The sequence below is a fragment of the Labeo rohita genome, chromosome 23 (genome assembly GCF_022985175.1).
Source record: "Labeo rohita strain BAU-BD-2019 chromosome 23, IGBB_LRoh.1.0, whole genome shotgun sequence".
NCBI classification, from domain to species: domain Eukaryota; kingdom Metazoa; phylum Chordata; class Actinopteri; order Cypriniformes; family Cyprinidae; genus Labeo; species Labeo rohita.
Window position 1 is genome coordinate 28,797,603 of NC_066891.1, and position 20,728 is coordinate 28,818,330.

Sequence of the window (20,728 nt, forward strand, 5' to 3'; positions counted from 1 at the left end):
ATTATTTGATTTTAGTCAAAATAAAGTTTTCAATTCTGAAATCCTAACATTTTAAAATTTGATAAATTAATTTAAGAAATTAAATTTGATTTTTTATTTATTTATTTACTTTTCTATATTTAAAAGAAAACTTTAATTCCAATTTCTCTTAATGATTTGACATTTTTAAGAGTACAAAAAAATGATGTGTCATTTTCTTTTCTTTTCTTTTTTTTTTTTTTTTTTTAATTTCTGAATCTGATATTCATGCCAATTTTCCCTAATTTCCCCTACATCATTTTCAAACATATACAAAATTATGTTTATATGTATTTCAGAATATGAGGGAGAGTTTTACATTCATCAGTTATACATTTATCAATTTGTTTATTTATATATTTATATTGTTTTATTGAAGATATGTTTTATTTATTCCAAACTCTACAATTTACATTTTAAATTATTTTTAAATTACAAATTTACGTTTGAGAAATTACCTTGAATTAATTTGAATCTTGTAATTGTATTCTTGTAAAAAAAAGAAAAAAAAAGAAAAGAAATTCATGGCAATTTCCCCTAATGATTTTACATCATTTTTAGATTATTTTTAATAAAGATAATTTTTAAATTGTAAGGTTCAATAGTTAACATTAGTTACCTACATTAGTTAACATGAACTAAGAATGAACGATACATCTACTGCATTTATTAATCTTATTTATGTTAATTTCAGCATTTACTAATGCATTATTAACATGAGTTAATGCACGGTGAACTAACATAAACAACGGATGGCTGTATTTTTATTAACTAACTAATAAAGATGAACACAGTGTAATAAATGTATTGTTCATCGTTAGTTCTTACATTAACTAGTGTTAACAAATTTGTATAGACAACATTGTACAGCGTTACCTGAATTTGTGAGGTTTTACTGCTTGATCCAAATGCCAGTTTGATTTCAACTTCTCCCACAAATCTCTTTTCACAGTGTAGGTTTGGCTCTGAACCACAGTACGTTGCATCATCAACATGGGTACCACTAAGAGCAATAATGGCTGTAGTTTAGTAATACAACAATATAACTCGAGAGAAGACGTGCGAGTAATAAACTACTTTAATATCAGTCGTGAACTGTAGATGAGTTCAGATGAACCCCAGTACCCCCAGACCACCTGCACATCCCAATTTGCAAAAACCACTTCACATCAACTGAGCTCTCAGATGTAAAAGCCTTTAGACAATTGAGAGAGAGAGAGAAAGAAAGAGAGGTGCTAATGTACAAAAGAGAAAACTTAATGAACCTAATTATCCAGTTTGGCTGAACGGTGGGATCCAAGGTGCCTTCGTGAACCTGCCAGAAGACAAACCCCAAACGAGATTAACCAACAAACAGCAGCTGCTTGATCTGGACGCGAGCGAGAGGGAGATGTGGGCGAGCGTTCACGCTGGGCGTGTGTGGAAAGCGTTTTTAATGGCCAGCGCATTACTAAAAGTGCTGAGAATTCATGAGTTCACTCAGATTTGCAGTGTAATTTCACATATTTTCAGCACATTAGAAACGCAGAGGAGGAGCAGATGGGAAGTGCGAGGCTTTTTCAGGAAACAAACCACACATATTGTCATATGACACAGCGGGTTGCTGGGAAGCAGTCGTCATGACACCAGAGATATCAGATGTGCTGAACACAAGGTCAGGTGATTGGTTTGCGATCACTTCTCGTTGAGCGCGGTCAGCAGTCTTCCCTCAAATACTGTTACAGTCCGTCTAGAGGGAGGAAACACAATACCCCCAACCTCTCTCTCTCTCTCTTGTGCTCTCTCTGCTCCATTAGACAGTAAATGGACTAAATGTACTTTATGTAGCTGATCTGCTTTTACATCTAAATGCATTAAAAATCAATGACGCATGTTTGAAAGGAAAGTGCATGCCGTTCAATTTCAATAACATTTGCATGCGTCTGTCAGTGTTAAAACTCAACTATGCAGAAGTACCGTCATCTGCTAATGCACTTTACACAACACGTCATCTCAGGCAATTTTTATTAAACAAAACTTTAGGTCTTGTCAGATTGACAAATGATTTATTCAATATATCAAATTAAAAATTCTGCTGATTCATATGCATCAAATGTAAAAATTAAATCAAATGTGTCCATTTGTGTTGTGAAACTTTCAGTATTTTTTTCGAGGATTAAAACAACTTTACTGATATCATTATTTTTGTGTCTTGAAAATTAAATTGAAATGAACTCGAAATGCAAACATTTAAAGAAACAGTGAAATAAACAAAAATAAAAAATAAATAAATACAAATATTTTTTTAATAATCATTTTTTAACTGCATAATTTGCACTCAAAGCTTTTATGATGATAGAGGAGAACATATATTGACCCTTTAACTGTCACTACCATTTTTTAACAGAGACATAAAAATGCACTATCCAGACTTAAATATTTATAATTCATGAATGAAAACATTTTGTGATATGATTTTGATGTACGTTTTCCGTGTTAATGCAATGTCTGATTTTAAAATGACTTTCAAAGGATGAATTTGGAGATTTTAAGTTTTGCACTGATATATAATTTCTTATGATTTCTAAATTGTGATAGGGAAAAAAGCAACAAAGAAAGTCTTTTGTGACAAGGTCAGAACTCATGTTGATGTATATTAATCTATTACTTTTCCTACATACTTTCTAACACAAAAATATGGTAAAATATCTATTTACGAGTCTTAGACCTTTCCAACGATGTATAGTTTGTCATGATTAGATTAGGATTTATTTGTAATATGGTGAAGTAAACTTAGGATGGTGACAGTTAAAGGGTCAATAAACTGCACAATTTGTATTCAAACTGATTTTATATAGTTGAAATATATACTTGAATATATACTAATATATATATAATAAAACACTAACACTGTAGAGTAAAAACAACAACATTCAGCTATGACAACGGCATAATATAAATGAAGTTTAAGATTTTTTAAAGACTACATGTAACATTATTTGCCTTTTTTCTTTCTTTCTTTTCTTTTAAGCATATTTAATATTGACCATTAATGAATGAATGTACATACAATATATGGGCCATTCTACAAGTCAGTTGTATACACATTTCTAGCAATTGTGCTGTTAATTCTCATATTGATTTGTCACTACCAAAGCACAGAAATAATAACAGTAATAAAAAGTTTTTCACAGATCAATTCATAATTCAATTTTTAACAATATTTCAAGTGAAATTTAAGAGATCTGTTATATTTTGAATCCAATTTTTCTTTGTTAAAAGACAAAAAGTTGATCATACTGATTTCAAAGTTAAGGATTCATTAGACTGAACATACACTGAATCAAATCTATAATCCAAAATCATAACATCTTAGTTGATGATTCAGTATACTTTATTTTTTACAAAACTTCCCGTTTTCTAATGACAGCAATGTTTTGGTAGTAACTACATCACCTTAAAGTTTTAACTCATACTAAAGCACTACTAAACACAAAAAAAGCAAAACTGTAATAAAATTGTTTATTTCCCCCAAATATGAGGATTATGTGTTCCTTTTTGTCACCACCGAAACATATTACCAATGATAATGATGATACAACATAACAAATGACATAACGATGATATGTTTCGGTAGTGACAATTCTATGGGTTAATACCCGAAAAAACAAAAATGCCACTACGAAAACTTCACCAGTTCTGAACAGTGGTCCACATATAAAAACTAAATGTTATGGAACAACTCCCAAAAAAAGTGCTTAATTGCAGAAAAAAGAAGAGTTGAATACTTAAGATTTGAATACTAAAATGCTTTTTATTTATTTTTTTTTTTTTTTTTAGGTTGAAGGACAGCAATTTGCACCAATTCTGTAGAATGGCTTATTTATCTATACATTCACTTCCTGTTTTTGCATTGATGAATACTTTTGTTCCTATGAATACTTTTTTCTGTGTCCATCAACTTTTTATGTAAATGTAATTTTTTTAAATTAATTTGAAGCAAAAAACAAATATATCATGATATACACCACTATTGTGGCATAAAGTTACTCACGCCGTGACACGATGACAGCGTAAGAAATGAAACATGGCGGCTGGAGCAAAGCACGTATGTCACGCTACATGTGATATGATTTTTGTGGAGCGTGATAGAGATGCGATCTAGCGGGTCACTTAACCACACTGACACTAACGCACACTTTAAATCACGGCTGAGGAGCAGATGCTGTCAGATTGCCACAAGGTCTCTCTCCGCCTCTGATATACTGCCTGTCTGCCTCTATCTCTCCGCCTCTGAGAGGTGAAGGCTTCTGGGTAAACAGACACATTTAGAGAAACACAAAAAGCTCACATGGAGAGAAACAGAGATGAATGAGGCAAAAGAAAAGACTTTAAGGTCAGACTGAGTTGGTAGCCTAAAAAAAAAACCCCAAAAACTAAAACCGAAAGAAATGAACCAAACGCATCAGAAGGTCATGAATGATGGAAAAATGACCTCTGAAAGGCAAGACCTTGTGACTTTTACCTTAATATTAGCTTTCATAGACAGAGGACTATTTGTTCTCTGAAATAAATGTCATGGTTTATTGTGCACGATTTGAACAGACTCCTAAGCCTAAACATTAAACTTTGGCCTGCAACTTGATCAAAGATGTTTGTGCTGTAGACACAAATTGTACTTCAATGCCACTTGTTGAAAAGAGACATTCTGTTACTTTTTTACATCATCAGACCTTTGGCCAATTTTGAAATGGTGGATAATAAAATTAACAGGAAAAAAAAAAAAATCATATTAGTGGTTGAGTGATTTACAGTAATCCATTGCAATTTTTAAATTACTGGATTTGCAGACAAGGTTTTCTGTTTGGCCAAGAAGTGTCAGAAGCAAAGTATGATTCTCACTGTGCACTAACTTACAAGATTGCTGAGTGCATCATTGGTTACAGTGTTCTTTTTTTTAGGCATGTTTTTATCACTTTCTTTATTTGTGAAAAATACTATAATAAAACTACAGAATTAGGAAGTTGTTTAAAAATAAACCTGCTTAATTTACTATGGAAGCCCATTTCCATGGCAAAAAATTGTGACTTTTTATCTCACAACTCCAGACTTTTCTTTATAACTGCACTATTGCGAGTTATAAAAGGAGAATTGTGAGATACAAACTCACAATTCCAACTTTTTTTCTCAGAACTGCATGATATAAACTCAAAATTGCAAGACATCAAGTCAGAATTGTGACTTTTTTCCTCACAATGCGATTCTGACTTTTTTCATTGCAAATTCGATTCAGCAATTCTGACTTTTCGTAGAATTGTGAGATATAAACTTGCAAATGTGAGAAAAAAGTCAGACATGTGACTCTCACAATGCGATTCTTTCTTTCTTTCATTGAAAATGCAGGTTTGTATCTTAAAATTCTGATGACTTCTCTCAGAATTTATGACTTAAATTCTGCAATTTGCAATTCTGAAAACATACTGTTTTTTCATAAAAAACTTGCAATTGCGAGCTTATATCTCACAATTCTGATTCTGATTTATATCACGCAAAAACAGTCAGATTTGCGAGTTTATATCTCACAATTATGACTTTTTAACTCACATCAGATATGTGAGATGTAAAAAACTTACAATTAATTACTTCTTATTTAGTAAATATGTAAAATAAAACAAAATTTCATTGGAGCCACGCATGTGTTGTTTTGTTTTATATAATAGTAGTGTTATATAACATGGATCGGCTTTACATCAGGCACCTTATTTTCTAAGATAATGGTATTGCCCAATAAAACAAAATCTATACTGGTTAACTGCTAACATACAGACTTATATTCACAAGTTGGTGATTAGTAAAAAAAAAAATAAAGCAGCAAAAAGCCGGTGAAAGACAAAACATTCATCACACATTCCATAGATCGACTCAAGTTATGTGCACAAATAAAAGCCTAACAGTGTGAGTATATATATGATCTAATAAAAGAATAACGTAGACATATATAAAATGCATATGGCAAATATTTAATTTTCCTGAAATAACCTGTATTTTTCATATTACTTGAATGACTGGGTATTTAAAAATGTAATTAAATAAGTAAGAAAGATCTGGGGGTTTCCACTTCCCGACACAAAGTGAATCACACACCGGACTGGACAGAAAGTGTGGCTTTGTTTGTCACTGGTTTCGTGATTTCTACGTTAACAACACAAGCCTCAAATCAAGGCTTCATCTGGCAAACCTCTTAACACAAGCTCTGATGCCTTCAAATGTCACATCACTAATTGACAGTCATTCAAGATTTAGTGATCCAAACTTGCTAACAATGTGCAAAAACAACTTCGAACAGCACAAGTTGTCCCTGAGCACCGTAATCTCTCATGAAGGTTTGCAACTTTACAAAGTGAACAATGATCTGAAATACACTTAGCCTCTTCGCTAATTAGCACACAAAATACCATTGGTATGCTACTTCCTCCTCCCCAGAAGTTGTACCCATGTTCTTTTTTACAGTAGCGCCCCCCGGAAAAAGGTGGATTGAAGAAGGAAACACCTTAAAAACCACTCAGCATACTCTATGACAGCGGTACTCCAGTAATTTCCCTCTCTCGACGTTCATGTTGCCAATAAATAATTAAACTGAAAATATATTAACCACCAAAAATTAAATAAACTTACTTCATAGAGCTTATATAAACCAGCGAGGAATACATAAGAAAGCGAAACACACGTGATACGCAAACATCTGAGTTTTGAATGTGTAGTTACTCTGTCACCTGATCTGGTGTGTTTTGAATTCTCTTTGATCCTCCCTCACTAGGGGACGAGATGTGTCACTTCCTCGAATCTCCTGCTCGTCCTCGGAGAAACGGGCAGACAGAAATAAACCGCAGTGAGACAGTCCTGACAAACATTCCTGGAAGTTTCTGCAGTCGCTCTGCATTCATTATCTCATCTCACCACGTCGGCAAATGTGACGACAAATTACAGCGAAATTCTCAGACGCCCCTCTGACAACTGCGCTGTGATTTAATGAAGCAACTCAACCCCTGTGTGCACTCGTGAGTGAGAGTCTTTTAAAACTGGCACGCTGGGGTTGACACTAGGGGTTGACCGACATGTGAAAAAATAAAACGTGCATTATTCAAGCATAAAGAGGCTGTTGAAGAGGCTGTTGCTAAACTCTGGAATAACAACTGGTGTTATTTTAAGATGCAGGCACAATTATAAGCCAACGGTGATGTTAAAATGGCATAAAATTAGGTAATTAACAGTCTTGATGTACGTTAGGGCTGTCTCTAACAAAGTCGATTATTCTGACGATTAATCGAGTAATCGAATCACACACACACAAACACACACACATACATACACACACATACACACACACACATATATATATATATATATATATATATATATATATATATATATATATATACACCGACATATAATTGAGTATTTTTTATAATCAAGTATAAAGTTGATTATTCTGTTTAATCGAGTAATCAAATAATAATCACACATACACACACACACACACACACACACACACATACATATAATAAAGTAAATAAGTATATATACATTTTTTTTAATAATCGACTAATATTGAATCAAGGAATCATGACAGCCCTAATGTACGTTTAATATTTATTTATTTAGTCAGTGAGGCTAATGCATGAATATCACAGTCCTGTTTGTTGCACCATTTGTACTCAAAGTTGTTGGCTGTGTATAGCTGAGCCGTGTCTTAAGGATTTGAAAATGTTAAAATATCCACTGAAGTATCTTCAGCACATCAAGTGTCTTATTGTGTCTGAGTGAATTGGTGCTCAGAGTGTTTTTACTGTGGGAAGTCAAGCTGATTTCTGTGTTTAGAGTCTCAGTGTGAGCGCAACTTTAACAGACTATAATGGTGAAGGGCTTTTGTGTATAACTGGAAAATTGTACTGAAGTACAGATGCATTTATTTAATCAGCGAGGAAACACACAAAGAAAATGCACGATAAAGAAAACACAAAAAAGCTAGACTTGTATCACTTCAAATCATATTTTCCAACACACAGCAGTTATTTTAAGAGACTCAAGGTATCCAATTGTCCTTGATCCTTTGAGATAAGTCATCATTGTATTATGAAAACATAAATAACATTCAAAACTCAGAAGTTCCCTCTCAGTGAAAAATTAACATTTTTTGCAACTTACTCATTCTGAATGTCTGCAACTTTTGATATCAGACAGATGAATACACATGACCATGCACATTTACTGCACATATTTGGCTGTGTGTAGCACCTACAGCTCTGCAGTTCTTTCTGAAGAATCTAAATCTTATAAACAAACCTAAGTTTATATGACCATTTTAATCTGATTTAACAGATTGAGTTTTTTACACCTTGAAAAGCACACACACACACACACACACACACACACACACAACTTTGGTTCATTTGCGTTTTCCACGGATCAAAAGGACATAAGTGGACCTCAGGGGGAAAAATATACAAGTCCTGCAACTAAAATAGTACTAGTTCTCCAAAAGTCATCCTTCATAACATCATTAGGAGTAACTAAGAGGGCAGTTATTAACTCTCTTTAGTCTGCCCTGATTTGACCTGATCTGATCAAACACATTTTAATAAGTCTGTTTTAACATCAGTGGAATATTCTGCAGTGAGTGAACTAATTAGCGTCATGAGTGTCTGCACTATGATATTTTAATGAGCCGCGGTTATGCAAGGGCCACCATCACATCATATTCCACATTCCAGCATGTTAATATAACGAGATTGCTTGATGAGGTCGGAAAGAGCTGGTGGTTACCATGGCAATGCTTTGATTATGATGTCATGGTGAATTTAACTGTTGCATCATAAGGCTGGGACATTCAAATAGATCAGAATCAAACAGAATTTGACACGGCTAAATTGAACAACCATCCAACTTGAATGAAAAATGAACCACAAACTAAATCTGAGTCTCTAAAAACCAAGCTAATTTGACTACACAGCCAATATGTGTAATTATTATGTACAGCAAAAACATATCATACAACATTAAACAACTTTCTCAATGCATTTAAAGCTGCAGTGTGTAACCTCTCCACTAGTGGTGCGACAAAACGAAACTGATATTTACAAACAAGCTTCCCAAACAGAGCTAGATTAGGGGTGTGCAGTATATATCGTCTGCGATAATATTGCAATTGTTGTTTTAACAATATGACAGAGTATATTGCGAAAAGCAAACAAAAGGGCACGCACATATTACATGATGAAGTCTAGAAAGTTAGGTTAAACTATAGGGGGAAGAAAATATATATATTTGTATCATTTCATATAGTTCATCAGTATCACACGAAGAGTGTTGTTTTATTCTCCACAAGTCAGCATGATTACAAATGTGACTGATTTTATATATCAGTTTAATAAACAATAAGGTAATATTAAGAGACTTACGTTTTAGTCACCATACTGCCTTTTTACTCTATTTCACCCAAAAAATATATATACATAATAATTACACAGACAGTACACACATACACACATATTAGGCAAACTCAACCTTTTATTCTGTATGTGATTAATCGCGATTAATCGTTTGGCAGCCCTAGTGTAAATACATCTAAATGCCATTTTTCACATCCAAATACCAAATAAAGATTTCATTTATTTGATAACAGCCCGAATTTGCCCGAAAAGATGATGCACACTTTTAGAAAAAAAAAGAAAAATGGCTTTATGAAAGTGAAAATGCCCATAAAAGGTAAAAATCAATTTAAACTTATTGGAAAAGATTTATTTCTATCACTGCTGTGAACTGAAAACACACACACACACACACAAAAAAACAGCTGTCCACAGTAGTCCTTAAGATACTAACATAACACACTCATAAAATATATCGTAAAATATTGTCTAACTGTCATTATTGATAAAATCCTAGAAAATACTGAGATATCATTTTTGGTCAATATTGCACACCCCTATCCCAGATCATCCAAAATATTCATATAGCTCCCTATTCCAGTCAGACATGAGACAGAAATTGACATGTCAGGGTGCACCAACAAACAGAATATTTTGAAAGCCCACAAAGAATAGTTTACATTCAGCTACACTGGATTTGGAAGTGAACATGCTGTGCAATGCAGTCCCAAAATCACCAAAATGCATGTGGTGTCAAGGATTTATTTAACATCCCAACTATATACATTAAAACTGTAGAGCATTATCTCGCTTTTGGCTGAGATTCCCACCTATGCACATACTGGGTCAAAAACAGAAACTGAGCTGCTAGTATACATGTTTATGTGTGTAGGTTTGTGTGTGTGCGTTCTTGTCTTGCAAGAGGCTGCAGCTGAACAACATCTAATCAAAGATCAGCTTGCTTGTGTCTGCCTCTCCACCTTGAGCAGAACACTATTGAACTGACCCTGAATAAGTAGGATGGATTATCTGAATGCAAACGCTCTCAGTGATTAGATAAAAAGAGTGCGTGTGCATCTCAGAGAAAGCATCATTATTATAAGCGACTGTTTTCACTCTTCCAAAACACTGGCAATGCCATTAAAAAAAGTTTTCCAGTAAGTTTAAAACCATCGAGATCGAGAAATTCGGAGAGAATCGGAGAGAGGGAAAATGATGTACCAAACAACACTCCAGGGCATAACAGTGTCTTCCTAATGATTGTGAGAATAGGAGAGAGAGAGTGACAGGAAGGGCCAAAAAATAGAGACAGAGCGAGAGAGAAAAAGACTACCTGTCACGCAAAACCTTCATTGCTCCTGGAAGCCAGTACCAAGAAAGCAGTATGTGTAGGAATGCTTTTGCAAGAGAAAATTCAATTCAAAATACATCTTTGAGCTATTTCCTCAGTCTATTCAGAGATGTATGGAAGTGTGTGTGCATGATGTGTGCTTGTGTGTGTCTGGAGAGAGGAATTTTCTAGTCATTTGTATTCAGCCTCAAAAAAGGGATGAAATGAGAAGGGTTTTATGACAGCAAACTCCCATGATGCACCAATGAGTGACACAGTAGTAGAGTGCGCTCAGAACTCTTGATTAGACTCCATCTCAACAGGCCTTGACATCTCTCTAAATATATATACACAACACAAACCAGCGCCTGCAGTACAGACCCTCGGGAATCTTTAGTGAAGTCTATTCACAATGATATCTTACTTTAGATTAAAAGCACTATAACCAAACCAAACAAAAACTTAAAAAATGACTGCATGAGAATGTGGGACATTTATTGGGTCGAAGTAAAAGATGCAGAGACATCGAACTAGAGAAAGAATGAGCTGACAAACAAATGAGTTGAGAAGGAGTTATGTATTATGGAATATGTAAAGTACACAGACGTAAAATTAGAGACAGTAATGTTATAGAGCTACATATTGAGTTAACAGAGATGGAATAAATAGACGTAGAATTAAACCTAGTGCAATCCGAGTTACAAGTTAGGTAGTTAACTGTGGGGTTACAGGTAGAATATACAGGAGTAGAGTTAGAAGTAGAGACAGTGGACATACAGCAGGTCTCTCAGGACCACTGTCCTGAAGAGTTTTGGTCCAACCTGGTCCAAATCTGCCTGTCATTTTTAAGCAAATCTGAACGTCTTGATTAATTGAAGCTAAACTTAGCGTGAATGTGGCAGTACTGGAGCAGAGTTTGACAACTAGGAGCTGGGAGTAAGATGAGGCAAAGCTAGAAGTTGTATAAGCAGAGATTTGGGTAATTAGAGTTAGTGAGAGGAGTAGTTGAAACATAGGCAAAACTAGATATAAGTCAGAAGTAGAGCTAGTCCCAGAGGCTAAGCTAGAGGTATAGTCAGCATAGAGTAAGACTCAGAAGATGTAGAGTGAGCAGAGGCAGAGGAAGAGTCAGCACAGACAACCTAAAACAGGCTTGTCCAATCCCTTTCCTGGAGGGCCAGTGTCTTGCAGAGTTTAGCTCCAACCCCAAACCAACCAATCAAGATCTTCAGGATCAGTAGAAACTTCTGGGCAGGTGTGTTGCACAACAGTGGCACCCAAGAACCACAAATGGACACCCCTGAACTAAAGGAAGAAAAGTCAGCAGAGACAAATTAAGCAAACGTACAGATAGAGTAGAGACTGAATCGGAAGTACACCAACAGAAGTTAGCAGAGAAAGTGCTAGAAGGAGAGTCAGAAAAGCAGGAGCTAATACAAAGTCAGAAGTAGTAAAGTAATTAGCTGGGGAAGAGTTAGCAGAGACTCGGCTAAAAGGAGAGTCAGCAGAGGTAAAGCCAGAAAAGGCAAGTTGAATGTAGAGTTAGCAGAGATACAGATAGAAGGAGATCCAGTAAAGCTAGAGTAATTAACAAAAGTAGAGTTAGAGCTAAAATAGACAGCCATCACCACAGGTATTAGTCAAGTCTGTAGTAGAAGTAGAGCAAAAGCTCCTGGAGGGCCAACATTGTGCAGAGTTTAGCTCCAGCCTTACCCAACACGCTTCTCTGGAAGTTTCTAGTAATCCTGAAGACCTTGATTAGTTGGTTCATGTGAGCTAAACTCTCCAATATAGCGGCCCTTCAGTAGTAGGACTGGACACTCCTGGAGTAGAATTGTCACAGGTAGAGTTAAAAGACTATTTGGATGGGACAGGAACTCCATGTGTCCATTCTCTTAACCGCTTGTCCCATGTAGGGTCACGGGGATGCTGGATTCCAGCAACTTGCGCTGAAAGGCCAGGAAACACCATGAAAACTCTGTGTTTATTACTAAAATGAATGCATGTGAATGTGGCTGCTATGGAAGATCATGTACTCATGATGTGTACATAAAAAAAACCACTGAAATAAACAATTATGGGACAAAGCTGCTAGCGGAGGTAGATTTAGACCACATATATTCTGCTGTCTCGGAGTCACAGAGCTAATTGGTTTTTAATAAAGCTTTCAATCTTAGAGTTTTACGAGGCTTTACAGTCCAAACTAATAAGAACTTGACCAATGTATATTAGTGTGTAGAACACCAACATGCTAATTGTGAGTGAAGGTTTACAAAAGCCTTGTGTTGTAAGACTTGGTCGATATCTGATCAATATCTGATCAATAGGAATGAGAGAGTAATCTGACAGGACAGTAAGGTCAATCCCACCTCTGGCCCTGCCCGTTTAGTAGTCCTGACATTAATTCCCAACAGAAACGACAAGTGTATGAGGTTTAGAGAGTCTGATCTATACAACACTCAGAGCAGTAACCTCAGAGCAGTCCCTGTCGGGAGATCCTTTATATATGTGCTGTGAATGCTTTTGTTTCAGACATCCTTCTTTGATCATTGCTCTTTGCCGTACATGAATTATTTAGCAGGTCCAGCGAAGGATATTTATCTGTCTTTAGTGACTTTAGTCCTGGTTCTGTGCCCAGGAGAACATGGCTTCTATATTTATCCGCGGGCATTTTATTCTCAGTGCAATAATGAATCTTTGTGGGGGGGGGTTATCCATTTTACTTTCAGACTGTTAAGAAATTGCTACAGCAAGACCTGAAATGCACTGGCTGAAGAGAATAAAGAGACAGAGAGAAATGGATATAGAATTGAACCGCATTTCACTGACTCGCTGGTGCAGCAAGCAATGCACTAAAAGGCAGAAACTCTGTCATTTGTGAACGTTCTGTTTTTAAAATGGCATCAGTATGTAATTATGAAAGCATGAAGAGGTCTTTGTCTTTCGATGTGTAAAAGCAATCAGTCTTCACAGGCATGTACAGAAGTAAGATAAACAAATGTGTGGAACTGAAGCTGAATTAATCACAAGACGAGTAGAGACGAGACGAGACGAGAAGAGAAGAGAAGAAGAGAAGAGAAGAGAAGAGAAGAGAAGAGAAGAGAAGAGAAGAGAAGAGAAGAGAAGAGAAGAGAAGAGAAGAGAAGAGAATGGGACATGAAAGATAAAAGACAAGATGAGAAAGGAGGAGAGGAGACTCAGGGAGGGGAAAGGACAGAGAATAGGAGAATATGAGGGCAGGAGAAACAAAGACAGTTGACAAGACAAAAGACAAGATGAAGGCTGAAGGACTACAGCAGTGATGTGAGGGTACAAGAGACATGAAAATGGAGAGATGGGACAAGGAGACAAAAAGAAAGGGCAAGAGACAAGCAGAAGAAATGAGTAGAGAGAAGAGACAATACATGGAGGAGAGGAGGACAGAAGAGACAAGAAGAGACAAGAAGAGGCAAGATGAGACAAGGAGAAGAGAAGAGAAGAGATACCAATTAAGCACAGAAGATATGAAGCTTCAATAAGACTATAAGAGGAAAAAAAACAACTACTACAACAAGACTACAAAAGAGAGGAGATGGATAAAAAAGCAAAGACGATAAGAAAAGAGACAAGATAGAAGAGAAGAGAGGAGAACTACAAAAGAAAGTAGACTGATGAAAAAACCAAATATGAGACATGACCCATGAGCAGACCTTCAAGATGATGAAAGAGGTGCTGTCTAGATGGACAGAGCTTTGAAACAAATGAGCGCTGTGAGGAAAGCTATCATTCCTTTATGTCATGCCTTGACTACCACCCCAGAGCGAGGGATTGCACAGAAAGAAAAAGATGAATGGAAATCTGAGCCTTTGTTCACGAGAGTGGGACATATCGATCAGCTGAGCTGGGGATGGTGGCCAGTACGTATGTATATGAAGATGTGTGTGACAGGCCCTTATTGATCAGGAGAAGACAGAATTACACTCAAAGATGTTGAGATGGAGAAATTAAACAACAAGTGATTTCCAACAACTTGTGTTCACCAGACCAGAGAAGAGAGGTGAGACATGGAAGAATAAGACATGGAAGATGAGAGGGAAGAAGAGGAGAGGACAGACAAAGGAAAGGAGGGCAGGAGAGGACAGAGAACAGGAGCGATGAGAATATGAGGGAAGAAGATAGGAGAAACAAGGACAGCTGACAGACAAAAAAGAAAGGGCGAGAAACAAGCAGTAGAAAACAGTAGAGAAGAAACATGACATGGGGAAGAGGAAGACAGAGGAGAGACAAGAAAGAGACATGGGGAAATGACAGGAATGATGAGACAAGAGAAAAGGAGAGGGAAAGACAAAGAAAAGAGGAGAGTAGAAATAAGGGAATAAACTAGGAAGGAGGACAAACAAAGAAAACAAACTAAAGGACAGAAGACCAGAGTGACAAGAGATGAAGACAAAGAGACTAGATGAGAGACAAGAGGAGGTAGGGAAAGTGTGAAAATGAGAGGAACATTAGAAGACATGAGTGGTGGGACACAAAGAGACGAGACATGGGGAAAGAAGAGGAGAAATGGAAGAAGATGACTGGATATGAGAGGTGGGGAGAGGAGAGAAGCCTTTACAACCAGCCAATTCCGAGACAACTTTGTCCAAGGACGGACAATATATCACCCAATGTCAGAATGGATTTATGAACGCGCCCACACATCTCTTTCCTAAAATGTGGCAAATTTTGATGATCCGACTCATAAATGCAAATTAATCTTGATCTTACTCTGGCACACGGTCCAGTCTACAATCCTGCACACACAAATATAGCACTTCCACTCAGGCTCTCAGTAATGGACATCAGTACAAATGTGCTTTAAGTGAGGGGAGGAGCGGCCGTGACTCACAATGTGTGTGCGTAGTAGAGAGAAGGAGAGATGAGTGTGGTGTGAAAGAGGCAGAACCTAGCTGGTGTGTGTTTGCCGGAGTGTGTGTAGCATGACAGACTGCTAATGCACCATTATCTTAAAGCCTCTGAATCAGCACACACAGTTGGGGTTAAGTCTCTGAACTGGAGGCCAGGCCAGGGTTATCATGCCTCTGGAAAACAGAGGTGGTCAGCCAGAGAGGTCAGAACTGAACCTGCTTGGAGCGGTGAAAGTGTTGCTCTTACACAACATCGATACAGTAATGTTTCAGGCCAACTCCGGTCATTTTAACTTGATTATTAAGTCTTTTTTTATAAAAACCTATGCATATGCTTACGCACTTGTCATCCGAGCTGTCACCAGGCAACTCTCTCAGCTTCCGCAGATTAGTCAGTTGAAGGAACAGCCCTAGTTATTTATTATCGTTATGCATGCAGAAAGTTGTACTAATCTCTCAGCATGTTTAAACCAATAATTAACTAACAGAGGTCATTCAACAATCAGTTTATCTCAAGGGATGTCCAATCCCACTCCCTGGAGGACCAACATCATGCAGAGTTTAGCTACAAACACACACCTAGTGAGTTTGAAGACCTGGACTAGGCACCAGGTGTGTTTAATTGGGGCTGGGGGTAGACTCTGCAAGACAGTGTCCCTTCAGGTACAGGTTTGGACACCCCTGGTTTAGCCACAGTTCCACTTCAAAAGAATGATTTACTTCCATTGCAACAGTTCATTCACTTAGAAAATACCACAATACTAGGGCTATAATTACCATATGCATTTGTAACAAAAATTTTCATAGGGGTTTTTATCTTGTCATGCATGTGTAAAGAACAATGTCCGACTTACCCATTTCAAGTCTTGGAGACTCTACTAATGAGCCAATGACCTGAACTGGTTGTGTTTAATTAAGGAGACATGGAGTGCGCCGTACCGGGGGCCTCCAAATACTTGGTTGGGAACCACTTGGTTAGACTTCCATTTCAAGTATATTAGTCTAAGTGTCTATCACATATTGATGGACAAGTTAAAGTTGGTTACAGTTACAGTTGGTTTCTAAACATTAAAAATGAGGCTGTAAGTAATATCTCAAGTTTATTTAAGAGAAGGAATCATGTGAGAGGTTGCTCACACAAGGGGCCTTTCGACAGTCATGCAGCTGGATTCCACTCAGACACTGGAAGAAAATCATGAATTAAATTATAAATGAATCATCTGGAGTCAGATGTGGAATTGCCAGACACACACAAACTTGAGGCTCATTCTGAACTGGACGAATTCACCACACTCACACATATGGGGTAGTGCAGGAGAGCAAGTCTTTGGAGGCTTCAATGATCTTCAAAAGATGGATTCCTCCCAGGAGAGAGTAATGGAGCGCAGAATGACTGATGCCTTCCCAAGGGTGCAGAGCCAGCAGTGCCGCCCAGGGACGCTTAAACGATCACCGCACCGCCTCCATCTGGCCTAGGGCTGCTTAATCGAGTGAGGAGTACCTTATGTCCCTCAGGGTAAAGTTGGTACTCATGGAGTGTGTACGTTTCGTCTGATGGATTTCACATATGCGACTTATGAACCGGTAAGTAATTTTTAGATTTTGGAGTTAATTATTGATAACTAATATCATATGTAGGGCAAAACAAAACAACAGCATGCAAACCGCAAAAACAGCATGGGCAGCACATCTACAGTGGCAATAGTCTTTGAAAACATCAAATATGGGGAAGCATTCAGAAGTTTAACAGCAACGGACAAAAAAGCTCAGTAATGTTTATTTTACAATAAACCAATAAGAAAAACAACAACAATGTTCTGCATAAAATAAGATAGATGCTGGAAACAAGAAGCATGCTGACTGACAACCACAAAGTTTATGGTCGTTCTGATGCAGATTTTTATTTGCATAGCGGGAAAGCGAAGAGTCGTCCCAGATACAAGATTTTTATAACCGCTTACTGATTCTACTAGGAGTCAGAACATGTTTTTACTTTTTGATTTGAAATTTTGCAAGAATTTGACACAACACAGTCTATCTTACAAACTAAGATTTGTGCCTATGTTATCTATGAAACGAGGAAGCCACTGAGAATAATTTTAAAATCTGACTGAAATGAAACAAATTGTGTGGTACCTAAAGATTTAAGTACACCCTTCTTCATCTCCCCTTAATCAAGACACTTAACCTTAGGTGACTTCAGTGAGATTGTTCCTGTTATAAATGCACCGTATATCGCTTTGAAGAAAAGCATCTGCTAAACGACTGCTTTTCTGCATATATAGCGTAGCGTAATCTAATTTCACTCTTTATTTTCCTTTTACACTCACTTTCGTTCTTTTTTTAATCTTCTCGCTCTCTTGAAACTGGATGTTGAGTCTGGTTTCAAGGGGTTATATTATGAAAACAGGATTTGTTTGCTCTACTGAAATAAGTTGGATGTAGTCTGTGACATATTACAACATTCACTAATTAAAACTCTGCTCCAGTACACCCAGACCACTTACTGAAATGTACAACCTGTCCAAACAGACACGAAAAGATGATTCCAATAAAAAGTCATTTAACTGTTCACAGTGAATAAGAAAATACTGCAACACATAGAAATCATCCACACAAAGACAAGTCAGCCAGCTTAGAAAATGTCCTATCACTTGCTGTGGCAATGGATGGTTAGGACAAAACTCCGATAATTATGTAAGAAATTAAACGCTTCCACTTCTAATAAAAGCAGCTAATCTTCATGCAAAAAGCATCTTTAATTTTTTCCTGAACTGACATTCATATATAACCGCACAATTATACATGAACACATAATCAGCATTTAGCAACTGAACCAGCTCTGACTGAATTACAGTGTGAACTTTGCTAGCACACATGATTAAATGATCACAATAGAGCTCATTTACATATGGAAGTTGTAAAGAGCAAAAACAGATTGTTTAATTGTTAGTTTAAAGATCAGGAAGATGGTGAAAAATGCCAAATTACTAAATTGCATTTATTTATAATGCAATAAACCTTGAATAACATTACAAAGTGGGGATGTACGTAGTATAAGAATAAAAATAACAAAATACCAAAAACAAGTGCTGAACGTGATCCACCTAAGAAGCACAAACTCCGGAATCTTACAATAACAGAGACCCACACTCACTTTCACACACGACGCTGCCACGTGCTGCCATCTCTTCAATAAACACACACACGTACACACTCGCACACAAAGATGAACTCGCTATTGTTCAAAAAGCTCTCCATCTCTCAGCAGTGCCGTGTGTTGCGTGTGTAAATCCTGTGAGGATTTCAGCTAAACACTGGATATCAGAACAGCTGTTGCTTTCTCTAATCTCTATCACACACACGCACACACTCATGCTCAAAGGATGATTGCTGACAGCTCACGCTGACAGCAGCTAAACATAGCATCACTCATATGTGATATTACTAACAGGAATCCTTTAAAATCTCTTTTATTTTACATCAAATTCATTTCCTTTAAATGTTCCTTCTGCTCTAATGTGGTTTGGACAGGTTTCTGGTCATCTTACGACAAACAGCTGGAAACTACATCACAGTTCACATCAAACTACCACGTCATCAAACATTATTAAATCAATGTCTTTCAAATGTTCATTCTGATCCTGTACATGGTTTGTATGAGTTATCAGTATTGCCTTTTGGTATGAAGAACAGAACCAAACACTACAAATTGCAAACTTGCACTATTTTAAATGCACTAAAACAAGGCATTGTCAAAACATGAAATAAAAACACTGTAAAGCATTTCACTAGAGAAAAAAAAAATGTTATCACAAAAAAGAATGTGAAGAAATCCAAGAAACTGTTTAAGTAGAACTTCAACAGAACTCACATTAAACCAAACTAAGTCCAACTACCATAAACTAGCACAGATGCGATGGAAGCGCACTGGCGAGTGTGTGCGCACGACACTGACCTTGCACAGTTTCTGGTAACGCGGTGAAGATATCGCCATTCTCTGGAGCCGGTGTAAGAAGACCACCACTTTCTGCAGAGACGTCCGAACTACAGCCATCATCTTAACTCTGCCTGCACACGACTGCCAGCGTCTGAGAGCACGCATCCTCACCGACACACACACACGCGCTCACGCACGCTCACATATCCCCCACCACCAGCAGAGCGAAATGTGACGAGCCCTGACAAACATGTCCCACACACACACGCGCACGCACACGCGCACACTCGAGCGCATCAGGAGTGAGTCGGCAACGGGCGCTCGCTCCTCTCCAGCGATAAACAAGAGTCATGGAGAGAGAATTAACACTGAACGACAAAAAAAAGAGAATGAACGAGGGAGAGAAAGACGGGGGAGGGAATGGTTGATACAACGGAAGGAGAGAAACTCCGGAGAGCGTTCAAGAGACGGAGTGTCTCTTTCAGCGGCAAAAGAACGAGAGCGAGTGAGAGAGTGTATAAATTCATAAAGGGAATGAGTGAGGGTGACACACTTTACTGAAAAAGAGCACATCTCCTGAGAGACTGAGAAATAGAGCAGTGAGACACATCAGAGAAACGAGGGAGACATGAGGAGAACGGTAATGATTCTGAATGGAAACCGCTCGCTCTTTCGCTGTGCGAAAGTGCTATTATTATCTCATTCTGTGCTTCTGATGACCCTTGACGACAAATGTTCACAAAGCTAACATGAAATCAATACTGACCCCATTTACTTTCTTAAAGGAGTAGTTCACCCAAAAATCAAGATTCTGACCACATTTACTGTGATGAATGTCTTTCCAGACCTATATGCCTGACTTTCTTTCTTGGAACATAAAATTAGAGATACTGAACAATGTGCTGGTCACTTTTTCCAAGCAATTAGAAGTTTAATTTCAAGTTTAAGCTTCCAAAACGGCACAAACGCACCATAATATTGTCATAAAATAACAAATATCAAAAAAAAAAAAAAAAAAAAAAAAAAAAAAAAAAATTGATTTGTCTGCTACTGTCCAAAGCTTATGAAAACATGCAATAGCTCACCTTTTGTACTTCTGGATATTTGTATATTAACAATATATCATGATTTCCACGAAACGTAGACG

At 37.1% G+C, this 20,728-nt stretch overlaps 1 protein-coding gene across 8 annotated transcripts in view; it reads right to left on the reverse strand.

Moving 5' to 3' along the window:
• Nucleotides 1–20,728, reverse strand: part of LOC127155073 (utrophin) — a 280,024-nt gene that overhangs the window by 130,283 nt on the left and 129,013 nt on the right. The window contains exon 1 of one of the 8 annotated variants that reach the window (XM_051097042.1): nt 19,600–19,861. The exons of the other annotated variants lie outside the window; for them this stretch is intronic. Coding sequence (XP_050952999.1) covers nt 19,600–19,746 — 147 coding nt within the window. The 5' untranslated portion in view covers nt 19,747–19,861. Of the gene's footprint in view, nt 1–19,599; nt 19,862–20,728 lie in introns of those variants that run through there. 8 annotated transcript variants of the gene reach the window in all.